This window comes from Ostrea edulis, chromosome 3 (assembly GCF_947568905.1).
Source record: "Ostrea edulis chromosome 3, xbOstEdul1.1, whole genome shotgun sequence".
In the NCBI taxonomy this organism is placed as follows: Eukaryota; Metazoa; Mollusca; class Bivalvia; order Ostreida; family Ostreidae; genus Ostrea; species Ostrea edulis.
In genome coordinates, this window is record NC_079166.1 from 13,537,723 (window position 1) to 13,550,853 (window position 13,131).

General features: G+C 34.1%; 2 protein-coding genes across 2 annotated transcripts; one reads left to right on the plus strand and one right to left on the minus strand.

The window, feature by feature from the left end:
* Positions 1-3,466: 3,466 nt before the first annotated feature.
* On the minus strand, positions 3,467-9,421 carry LOC125676811 (DNA-directed RNA polymerases I, II, and III subunit RPABC2-like). Its single transcript, XM_048914635.2, has 5 exons — positions 9,331-9,421; positions 7,247-7,307; positions 6,247-6,380; positions 5,654-5,725; positions 3,467-3,771 (listed from the first exon to the last, which is right to left on the minus strand). The coding sequence occupies exons 1-5, from the start codon at positions 9,357-9,359 to the stop codon at positions 3,681-3,683; spliced, it is 387 nt and encodes a 128-aa protein (XP_048770592.1). The 5' UTR covers positions 9,360-9,421; the 3' UTR covers positions 3,467-3,680.
* Positions 9,422-11,685: 2,264 nt separating this feature from the next.
* On the plus strand, positions 11,686-12,063 carry LOC125676702 (keratin-associated protein 5-2-like). Its single transcript, XM_056159021.1, has one exon. The coding sequence runs from the start codon at positions 11,686-11,688 to the stop codon at positions 12,061-12,063; it is 378 nt and encodes a 125-aa protein (XP_056014996.1).
* The last annotated feature ends 1,068 nt before the right edge of the window (positions 12,064-13,131 follow it).

Consider the following 13,131-nt stretch of genomic DNA (forward strand, 5'->3'; position numbering starts at 1 on the left):
TTTCTTAAGAATCACTGGGCCAGAAAAGTTGAAATTTACACGAAAGTTTCCTGACACGCAGATTCAAGCTTGTTCAAATCATGGCTTTGAGGTTAGGGTGGGGCCACAATTGGAGATAAACAAATTTATATGGAAATGTACAGAAAATTAAAGAGTACCAGGATCACACTAAATCATAAACATAAGCTTCAATAAGAATGGAACACGGATATATTCACATCTTGTGATCAGTCATCCAAATACCAATTTTAAAACCTCTCCGATTATCCACACAGTTACTCTGAAGTTGATATTAAAAGTTGTACGAGTTCCTCTCATTGATAATATTTACTTAGTCTTTGGTGATCATGTCTTCCAACAGTGTTGGAATTCCCATGGACACACACTGTGCTCCTTTATCAGCTCGCCTGTTTCTGTATTCCTAGGATGTAAAATTTATTCAAAAGCTTCTACATGAGAAGAAAACACCAATCAAGAAAAATAATGTACAATGTATCTTTGGACAGTTATCATGATTACTCATGTGGTGTTTTTTTTTATTCATTCCATTTATATCCATAAACAAGATGTGTTTGTGAAACACAAATGCCCCCAATAATGGCCAATTCCGAAGATGACCAAGGTCACAAGGACAAATATCTTGGTACCGGTAGAAAGATCTTGTCACAAGAAATGCTCATGTGCAATATGAAAGATCTAATATTTACCATTTAGAAGTTATGACCAATGTCAATTTTTAGCTCTTCTGAGCCAAAGGCTCAAAGAGCTAATGCTATGGCCATTTGTGCGGTGTGCGTAAACTTTTTAGAAAAAGGGCTATAACTCAAGAACCCCTTGGCCAATTTTTTTCAAATTTGTTACAGGGTATCATTGGCCCAAGGGCTTTCATACATACTAAATAGAGGGATGTGACCCTTTAACAAGGGGAGATAATCAGGAAAATACAAACAAAAGTAGTGGTTGCTAAAAAATCTTCTTCTCAAGAACCACAGGGCAGATTATCACCAAACTTACACATAAGGATGAGGATATGTTGTAGATTAAAAATTGTTCAAGGCATTACCCTGGGGAAAAGGGTGTGGTCTCAAGGTCACTTCAAAGTTGACCTAAATTTATAAATTTTTTAAATTCCTTAAATCTTAGATATTTTAGTCATTATAAGGACTAGGATCATCAAATTTTGACAATTGATGCATCTTAGGACCTTGTGTCAAGGTGTCTCAAAAGTAGGTCACGGTGACCTACTTTTTGAATTTTGCAGGTATTTATTTTAAAATTAATTTTGATGCATACCTTGGACACTTTGAAGCCTATGATCATCAAAACTTGTCAGTTGGTGGATCATGGGACCTTGAAATGCGTCAACTGAAAAATAGGTCACCGTGACCTACTTTCTGAATTTTATGGCTTATCATTTATAGATATATTTTAAGTTGTTATTTCAAATACCGAGAGGTTTAGAATCATCAAATCTTGTAAGTTGATGCATCTTGAGGCCTTGAAACATATTTATAAAAAAGTAGGTCACAGTGACCTACTTTTTGAATTTTGCAGATATTCAAATTTCACATTTTCAATTTTAGGTGCATATTTTGGGCACTGTAAAACCTAGGATCATCAAACTTTGTCAGTTGATGCGTCTTCAGTCTTCGGTTTGTGTCGACCAAAAAGTAGGTCACCGTGACCTACTTTTGGTATTTGACAGCTAAATTACTATATTTCAGACACTATTTGACCTACAATCATCAAACTTTGTCAGTTGATGTATCTTGAGTCTTCGGAGTGTATCGACCAAAAAGTAGGTCACCTTGACCTACTTTTGGCATTTGACAGTTATATTTATATATTTCAGTCACTAATTGACCTACAATCATCAAACTTTGACAGTTGATGCATCTTGAGTCTATGGAGTGTGTCGACCAAAAAGTAGGTCACCTTGACCTACTTTTGGAATTTGACGGCTATATTTATATATTTCAGATACTATTTGACCTACAGTCATCAAGCTTTGTCAGTTGATGGGTCTTGCATGTTTGAAGGGTTTCGACCAAAAAGTAGGTCAACTTGACCTACTTTAGGAATTGGACACCTATATTTATATATTTCAGATACTATTTGACTTACAGTCATCAAACTTTGTCAGTTGATGGGTCTTGCATGTTCGGAGTTCGCTGACCAAAAAGTAGGTCACCATGACCTACGATTGGAATTTGACAGCTATATTTCAATATTCAGATACTAATTGGCTTAAAATCATCAAACTTTGTCAGTTGATATTTCTTGGGTTCTCAAAATGTGTAAACCAAAAGGTAGGTCACATTGACCTACTTTTTTGAATTCTTAGGATTTAACTAAAGATTTAGAATACTAAGAGGCTAAGAATAGAAATGGTGGGGTTGTACAATTTATCATAAGAGCGATTCTAGGCCCTTGGGCCTCTTGTTTAAAAAGTAGGTCAAATGTCAAGGTCAAAAGGTTTAGTACCCACGGAAAGGTCTTGTCATAATGAATATCCATATGATGTATCAAAGCTCTAGCTGTTACTGTTCAAAATTTATTAGCAAGGGTAAAGTTTTTAAAAAGTAGGTCAAACTCCAAGGTCAAGGTCTCAGGGTAAAAAATGTTGGTACCCACGGAAAGGTCTTGTCACAAGGACTAATCATGTGAAATATCGAAGCTTTATCACTTATGTTCAAAAGTTATTAGCAAGGTTAAAGTTTCAGACTGGATGACAGAATGACAGGACAAAACAATATGCCCCCGATCTTCGATCTCGGGGGCATAAAAATACGGTATGATGCAAAATTTATAGTTTGATATTCTATTCATTCATCATGTTCAATATCTGTTTACTAAATTTTGCACAGAATTCAATTTAGAAGGGTCACTTGGATTGACCATGTGACAATATCACCTAATAGAAATCATTGAAGCCATTCTTGTCATTAAAAAGTTATAGGTGTTATGAGGGGAAATTACACATTTGTTAACTGATACTTTTTAAAAAGTGACCAGGGGTGTCTAGTTTAGTGGTAAAGATTAGATTAAATTAAATGAAATGATTTGTTTATACGTCTGTTGAAAATTAAAGTACTGGATAGAGCTCAGTGTGAATTCTGACATGTACAGGAAATCTGACGACATTAACAAGATTAATTTAATCTTAGAATTTATTTGTAATAAAATGTTAAGATTTCTGCCTGGACTTTAAAACGTGACTGATATTTAGGGAGGACCGATTTTCGGAGGGGCCAGTTTGAAGAAGTTTCACTGTATTACACCTTGTTAATGTTGTCAGATTTCCTGTACATGTCAGATTTCACACTTAGCTCTATCCAGTACTTTAATTCCCAACAGACGTATAAACAGATCACTTCATTTAATTTAATCTAATTACACATATCATGTTCATTTGTTGGTATGTAACACTACACATGTACTAAAATAGAAATCAACATTACAAGCATGTGGTTTAGTTGAATTTTAATGAAACGATAAAAATGGTATCTTTCACACATCCATTCTCTCTGAAACGCACAACAAATAATGTCAGTCTCTCATTAAAACTTGGAAAAGAATCACTCTGTCATCAAAAGCTCGTCTATTCCCCAGTCCTAGTAGGAAAAGAATCACTCTGTCATCAAAAGCTTGTCTATTCCCCAGTCCTAGTAGGAAAAGAATCACTCTGTCATCAAAAGCTCGTCTATTCCCCAGTCCTCGTAGCTGCCATCGGGTAGGTACCTCCGAATGATGATGGGAATCTTCCTGGCTCTGCACAAATCCAACAATAAAAGGAGGTATGAATTACTGCACAGTATTTTTTTAACAACCGGTACTAACTTTATATTTGGAATTTTTTCTTGGTCATGAAATCTCCAAAGTACCTGTAATGCTCAAAATTCTAATTAAAAGCTTTAAAGAAAGCTAGGTATTTTATTTCATTTAAACAGATCATGTCCAATATAATTTCAAATGATTTGTCTCTGATAATCACAATCATAATAAAGGAGTACATAACATTTTGCTAAAAATGTAGTTTCAGTGCTAGTCTCTGGGAAGTATTTCTGTCAGAAAACCTAGAGCACAGCTGTGAACGATTTTTTTCTAAGAGATGTGTACAGTGTACTGAAAAGGTAAAGATATAAATTTTGCCTGCATTCAAAGTGGTCTTTAAGAAATTGCATGAAAAACAGTCATTTCATGTCAAAATACCAAAAATTGTAGGAAAATGTCATATTTATGACATTATAATTACAGTTGTACATCATTTTTATCAACCTGAAAATAACAACTGAATTGCATTGGGATTATCAGTGTTGCACAAGATACACAAATATAAATTTTGGTGGATGAATAGAGCCCTCGTCATATATAATCCTTTAAAGGGACTGGTTCACGTTTTTGGAAATGTTTTTCATTTTTTATGTTAAAAAATTAAAAATATAGCTCATTTAATGTTGACAAACATTTGGACCTTCTGAATGCCAGTAAAAGAGCAATATTTTAGCTTTGATTCAGTGTTATGTAAACAAAGATTCAAATCTTTTTATGTAAACAAACAAACCAGTGAAATGTTAATTTTGTAATTCAAAACATCTTCATTTTGTACAATCACAAATTTTAAATGACACATTTTACCTAAAGTATACTTGAGATGTGATATATACATGTATTATAAACTTGGATCAATATCCATTTATTTTGAAAACCCCATAAACAATAACACACCTCAATCTTTGTTTTCAAAACAAATAAGAAACTGTCTATAATGAGCTTCCGTCATCATGAATAATCTGATTTTTTTTGTCTAAACATATTAGACTGTAGATTTTGATCATTTAAAGTGAAAAACAAAATTTGGAGGAAAATCGTGAATCAGTCCCTTTAAGTGTAAAAACTAAATTGAGGATATTCTGATACATACTGGGAAAAAATTCCCATGCATCAGACTGTGTTTGCTAAACAATTACACAAAGTAGCCAAAGTTAAAACAATGCAATAGTAGTACATACATGTAAGCATTGCTCTTCTTTTCTTGTTTTACGTATACAACAATACACATTCTAAAGACAGTGTACATGTCACCATTCTTGTCTTTAAAGGGGCATGGTCACAATTTTGGTAAACAAAAAAAAACATTTAGCGATTTGATTTGTGTTTAAAGCATAGCAACAATCCTAAATTTCAAAAACTGATGCAAAGATGTATTTGAGACATCTAAACTTCTCATTTTCAAAACAAGGCATAAGCCCTGATTACGTTTATATGTCACGTGACTCAACTACAAAGTTGACGGCTTCGGTAAAAATTTTATTTCACAACAAACATTTTCTGTTCCCTGATCCCTGAATTGATTTATCACATGTTGAATGCTTTAGATGTACTTTTTAGAAATCTTGATGTTATCATCTCTGCATGTGGCTTCCTGGTTATGATAAGTGTGTTGACAAACACAATTTCTGGAGCCAGATTTTATATAAATACAAAGTATATCCTGTGTACAAATATTATTAATTCAATTATTTATAAAACAGTTTTTAATATAAAACGGTTTTATTTCTATAACAAAATACCGTAAATTTCAATCGATCAAAAATCGTGTCCATGCCCTTTAATATTCTCAACAAAACTGACATCAATACTCTATACATACTTAAGTTCCTTCATCGCAATCAGCAGAGGATCTGTTTCTCCCTCGAGCTCCACCATCACAGGCGCACACATCCTGTTGCAAAAACAAATATAAATAATAGCTTCTGTATCAGCTGTGCATTGTTGTCCATCACCATCTTAGTTTCTGATTGAGGTGTTGGTGCAAATCTGTAGCTCTCTGGGAAAATATTTGGACAGATCTCTGGTCTGTCCTTACAGATCTCTGGTCTGTCCTTACATATCTCTGGTCAGTCCTAACAGATCTCTGGTCTGTCCTTACAGATCTCTGGTCTGTCTTTACAGATCTCTGGTCTCTGGTCTGTCTTAATGTTTTCCCAGAGAGCTACAGTTCTGCAGCTACATGATACCCTGACTATGCTCAGTTGTGAATACAGAAATAACTTATAATGTCTGGTAATGCCTATCCAAGTAATGAATTTAAACAGCAGTTTCATGACATTTATACAGAATCGATAGAAATAGATTCAAAATGGCATGAAAACAAATTTTGACACGAAAACCTGAAAATAATGAAATGATAATATTAATAGTGAAATTTAGCTCCACTCTACATAACCATACTAAGATACTTACGCTATCTGCAGTGCTCTTGTTCCTAATACTCGAGCACGTTCATATTTTGTCAGGTATGGAGTTGTGATTCTCTTCTGTGGCGCCACTGGTTGACTGGCCTGGTCAGCTGGTAATATATCTATTTGGTCACCATCCTAATTCAATGTTAATCAAACTTTATTTGGGGGTATTTAAGAGGTATCAACAAAAAGAGCAATAAATTTCAGGTAATTTTTTTTTTACTTTCCTGATGCTAGTAATACTTGAAGTTAGTATGATATATACAGTTAAACTCCGGTATCGCGGACATCGATATCTCAAATCCATGGATATGTTGAAGTGATTTGTAAGTCCCCACTACATTTTCTTTTTGTATTTTAACATCAATATTTTGAACCTTTGGATATCTCAGGTTTTTCTTGGCACCACCAAGTTTGAGATAATGAGTTCTGACTGTATATTATAACTGCACATATACAAAAATTATGCTTCATACACATACACACATACTGTACATACACACATACTAAACATCAGGGCTTGAAGCTAACTTTTTATGTCACCAGTCCAGTCGGACTGATGGGGTAACTGTACATACACACATACTAAACATCAGGGCTTGAAGCTAACTTTTTATGTCACCAGTCCAGTCGGACTGATGAGGTATAATTTCAACCAGTCCGCAGAAAATTTTACCAGTCCAACAGAATTTTCCAGAAATAATTAAACATATTTCGTTAATGTTATTAAAGAGAAATTAAACTCAATATGCCTCAGACAATATTGTAACACTTAAATGTGGGATTTATATTTACAAATCAGATTCGTCTGATATCTACAGATTAAAGCATGCCAAATGTGTGTATAAAATTTCATAAGTATATTTTCCAAAATGATGGAAAATTAACCAGTCCCATTGGACTGACTAAAACAAATGTCAGTCAGTCCGCCATACTTTTAACCAGTCACAGACTGACGGGCATATGTTAATTTCGAGCCCTGAACATACACACTCACATACCTCCTGAGTTTCCACTGCTTCATCCAAAGGTTCATCATCATCATCAATATCATCATCAAAGCTGGAAGAAAACAAAAATTGTAATCCTCCTATCTTTCTCAATGAAACAGTCATTGTAGCACTCACTCAACTAAATGATGTAAACACATCACCAGCAATGTTCGATCATTCTCTTATATGACAAATGGTTGCTCATTTAATACATTGTGAATTCTTTTCTTGTTGGAACTTTTCTAAAAGCTTTTATAACTATGAAGACATGTATTACCTCAACAATCTTTGTACAATTGGAGTCTCTTTGCTTTTTATGTCAGACGGTTTTAAATAACTGGTACATGTAAATCATAAATGAATCACAAACTCGCCATGCAATAATGGTTTATGAAGCAATATATAGTTAGTTGCATGACCAAAGTGTCAACAATTACCAGAATTTATCCACTTTAGGTCAGTTTTTTTTTAAATATCAAGACAGGGGATGTCAACCTTGTTTTTCTGCATGAAAGTAAATCCATTTTTATATAACAAAAAGAAAGCAACTTCATTTAAAGTAAAAGCTATGGTATTGAAGTTGAGAGTTGGTGTTTTTATTTAAGCACGATATAATTATCATGCTACTGCAGAGTTGGAGATTGTATACGAACATCGAAGAAAGCATGCCATTTTCACTTCGGTTACTTACATTGGCAAATATATGTGTGATATATTATATATGTAATTTTGTGCTGACTTTAAACAGGTTGGGAACACTTCCCCTATAGCGAGATATTCTCGCTAAAACGCGATTATCCCTCTCTAGCAAGAATAAATATATCACGTACAACAGAGAAAAACACCCACGGAGTACATCTTTTCGTGATTCACGTGAAAAGAAGAAAAAGTGCTAAAATGTTTGATACTTCTGCAAATATATGAATCAAAACAAAACCACTCACGATGTGTATTGGATTTCAGACTGCTTCCCTCTTACGCAGCAACTTTGATATGCAATTTCATTACTATGTTGTCAATTTCATAGAAACAATTCGCATCATGTTGAGTGTGTGTCGCACTTATTCAGCGTTGCACGTGATTTGCCATTATTTTCAATAAAGACGCCAAAACTCCTGTTTATGGTAATGTTTATTTCTCGCTAAAGAGGGATAATCGCGTTTTGGCGAGAATATCTCGCTATAGGGGGGGGGTGCATAGAATCACCGAAATTACCAAAGAAATGACCGAAATTACCAATGAAGGGGCCGATATTACCTCAGTATATGTCCATCTATATACCATCTAGTCACACATCAAATTTCATGAAGATTGGTAACGATTTGAAGGAATTGTTTCCATAAAACCGGTTATTGTGACGTATGAATCTAAGTTACTTCCCTTTACCGACAGGTACTCAGTAAGCGAACTATGAATAGCCAGTAAGTTCCAAATGGCAATATAAAATTGAGGATAAATATTTTATTTTATCTATTTATCACACATTGTATAAATCAATACCATGAATACGATATATATAACATGGGAAATAACTCGTATAAATTTACGCTTCACATTAATCGGTTTAATGACCATAACTCCTTTAAATTGTTACCAATCTTCATGAAATTTGATGAGTGACTAGATAGTATATAGATGAACATACACTGAGGTAATTTCGGCCCCTTTATTGGTAATTTCGGTCATTTCTTTGGTAATTTCGGTGATTAGCGGTAATTTCGGTGATTCTATGTACCGCTATAGGGGAAGTGTTCCTAACCTGTTAAATTAATAAAACTTACTTTTAAGGTGGCACCTTATGGCACATTGTGTCTGACTCTATGTTTACATTATGATGCACATTCAAATGTCATTCAAGGCCAGAGACACGTGTTATAAATATCTCCGTTCAGAGCCCATGTATGTTTCACACACAGTATTATTTGATCATTTAAAAACGGTGCCACAATCAACCTTTAAATACCCATTAAACAGTTGACTGTGGCAACGCTGATATGAAATAAATCACAACCATGTCGAATTATACATAAAATTAACTCTACTTACACGATATCATTCTCTGTAAAACGAATTATACTAAAAATAGAACTTACTTGTCTACATCGTGTTCGTCGTCCGCCATATTTGACGCAAACTACGTCTTTGTCTTGCGAACGCTTCAAAATAAACTGTAAACCGTTCGCGGAAATTTTCCGGCGAGACCATTTGCCACTTTTCACTTTATATGAAACCGTGTCTTTTCTTTACATTTCATCTATGCTTTGTCACTGTCCCACCATGCGCTTAATAAAACTGAATTGATGCGCGCATCAAATCCTATTCTTATTCATGAAGGCATTATACTAAAACTCCTACAATTAAATATCAATGGTTTATTCTACAACATATTATGTAGGCCTATAGTATGTATAGACACAACAATATTTTCATAAAAGTAGGGAACAAGTTAACCCTTCCATATGTACACCAGAGATAGGAGTTCGACAAGGTGATGTCTTAAGCCCAAATATTTTAAAAATATTTTTGAACGATTTTTCTAAATTACTGGATGAAGAAACCATTGGCTCTGTAAATTTTTTTGGAAAGAAAATCACCTCTCTTCTATATGCGGACGATCTTGTACTGCTTTCAGAAAACCAGAATGGACTACAAAACAAACTAAACTTACTTTAAAAATATTGCAACGATTGGTGCTTAGAAATTAATACCACTGAATAAGACAAAATAATAATATGAAAAAGTAGTAATTTTTAATAAAAGCAGGCACCTAGGCCTAATTAAAGAAAACTTTGTGTTCGGTAACATATGTATTGAATGTACTAACAAATATAAACATCAAGGAGTAATATTATCCTCCTGTGGTTCATTCAAGGAAGCAAAATCTGATCTATACAAAAAAAGCTCTTAAGGCCTCATTCAAACTTTATAAAGACATCAAATCTATAAATCCACCAATTATATCAAACATTTTTACATCTTTTTGACCGTATGGTAAAACCCATTGTCTTGTATGGCTGCGAGATATGGGGAACACTTTCAACACGCATGCTGGAAAAGGACAGGGATTTAATATATTATATCTTTAAAAATTGGGAGGTAGAAAATCTTAATATTAAGTTTTGTAAACATCTACCGTACTGGGTGCTGATAAAAGAAGTACTAATACTGCAATAATCTCTGAATTGGGTAGATATCCTATATGTTCTGTTCTATAATCCAAAGTATTTCACTATATTAGCATAGACTTGAGAATTGCCCAGAATCATTTCTGTTATACAGAGAATATATCAATCTGAACTCATATAATATAAATTGTTGGTACAAAAGCATTAGTTATTTGAAGAGGAATATGGGTATTTTGGTACCCAATTGTAAAAATCTAAAATTCTCATTTTTCAAAAAACAAATGAAAAATCAAGTACGAAACAACTTTTACTTTACTGGACAAAAAGACGTGAAGAGGGTCAGAAATCAGGAAAACTCACAACACATTTTTCGTATAAAGAAAACTTTAATATGGAAAGTTATATATTTTTAGAATCCCTAGAATTAAGAAAAACTCTATGTAAATTTCGAATTAGTGCACATGACCTTCGAATTGAAAGAGGAAGAAACCAACGAAACAAAAGAATATGTGAATTATCACTGTTCGTAAACTCACCTTTCATGTAACCTTAATTGTGTAGTAGATGAATTTCATTTCCTCACTGATTGTCCATTCCATGTTGAAGAGAGAAATATGTTTTTAAATGGCATATACAAGCTCAACAAAATTTTTATTTATTTACAAATATAAGGACAAATTTACTTCGTTGGTGATTAATGAAGACAAACCAGTTATTGTCAAATTGAGTGAATAGTTAGTTAAAACTTTCAGAAAAAGAAGTGATGCTTTAAAACTACAAAAATCATTATAGTTTATTATTCATATGTTGGTATAATACTGATATTGTCCATTTACTTGTGTATACACCTGATGATATGCATGTACTCGTTTCCCCAACATGCTGCATCCACATGTAGTTTGCAGTCCATGTAACCTGTAGTTAATGTTGTAAACTTTCTTTTTTGAAATTTCCTTCTTTATAAGCTGTCTTGCTGTTTTCTGAGAGTATTTCGGTAAATCACGGGTATTTCGGTATTTCTATGTACCGCTCTAAAAGAATTCAAGTTAAATCATAGTTGCGCGCTTCATTATTTCAATTGATGCACACATTACTTGAATTATTGCTCTCTTCAACTGAATTGTGTGTCGCATCAATTTAATATTGTTGGTTTGAACATATTTTATTGTAACTTAATTTACAAAGGGATTGAGCACAGGTTCTTAAAATTGTTGATATCATCAATTCATTTGAAGAGAGCAACAATTCAATTTATATAACGTATTAATTGGGCTATAAGAGTGGTGTTGGCTGTAAGACTGGTGTGGGCGTTGTACGAGTGACATGGTCTGTAAGAGTGACGCGGGCTGTACGAGTGGCGTGGGCTGTAAGAGTTACATGGACTGTAAGAGTGGCGTGGGCTGTAAGAGTGGCATGAACTGTAAGAGTGGTGTTGGCTGTAAGAGTGGCGTGGGCTGTAAGAGTGGTGTGGGCTGTAAGAGTTGCATGGACTGTAAGAGTGATGTGGGCTGTAAGAGTGGTGTGGGCTGTAAGAGTGGCGTGGGCTGTAAGAGTGGTGTGGGCTGTAAGAGTTGCATGGACTGTAAGAGTGGTGTTGGCTGTAAGACTGGTGTGGGCTCTGATAGTGACGTGGGCTGTAAGAGTGACGTGGGCTGTAAGAGTGGCGTGGGCTGTAAGAGTGGCAAGGGCTGTTGGCTGTAAGAGTGACGTGGGCTGTAAGAGTGGTGTTGGCTGTAAGAGTGGCGAGGGCTGTAAGAGTGACGTGAAGTAACTTTAGCATAGATCGAATGAGAAGCACGAAATTAACATAAAATCAAATAATTAATTAAACGAAGATATCATCAATTCATTTGATGCGAAAAACAATTGAAATGAAACTTTCTTTATGTTCAATTCTAAATTATTGCTCGCATTAATTGAATTGTTAGTGGAAATTCTGGCGAATTTATGCTCGTGAAAATTGAATGGATGCTCTCTTCAAATGAATTGATGATATCTTCCATTAATTAATTGATTTTATAATTCAACTAAAGAGAGCAGTGGTTCTTAATGCAGTTTAATGCATTGTTGCGCGCATTCATTGAATTAATGACAACAATTTAATTGATTTGATACGCACATCGAATGAATTAATTGATGCACACATCAATGTGGTGGAATCATTGCTCGCAAAATATAATTCAAGTTAAAGCCCCATGAATCGTCAAATTACATGTAACATAAACTCGAATAGTTGAAGGTATCTTTAATTATTTGGAAGTTATCATAAATTCATCTGATGCGCACAACTTAGTTTTAAAATGTCTTCAGATAATTAATGACATCTTCAATTCTGAATTATTAAGCGCAATAACATTATTTATTCTGCTGATTGCTCTCTTAAAATGACTTGATATCAACATTGAATTGATGCAAGCTACAATTCAATTGAAGAGAGTGATAATTCAATTAATGCTTGCAGTAATTGGATCACTCCTCTCTTCAGTTGAATTAATATCAATAATTCAATTGCTGCGCGCAATAATTCTTTTAGATAGAGCAATTATATCATTTGAGATATCTTCAATTTAACAATTCATGACCTCTTTAATTGAATTGTTGCTCTCTTAGAATTGATGTGCGCATTAATTCCTTATACAACAGCGTTGTAGACAACTCCCACCAATATTGAATTGATGCGCACATTAATTCAATTATTGCTCTCATCAATGCAATATTATGCGCGCATCGATTCAATAATAGACTTGATGCTGCATCAATTTCGATCAT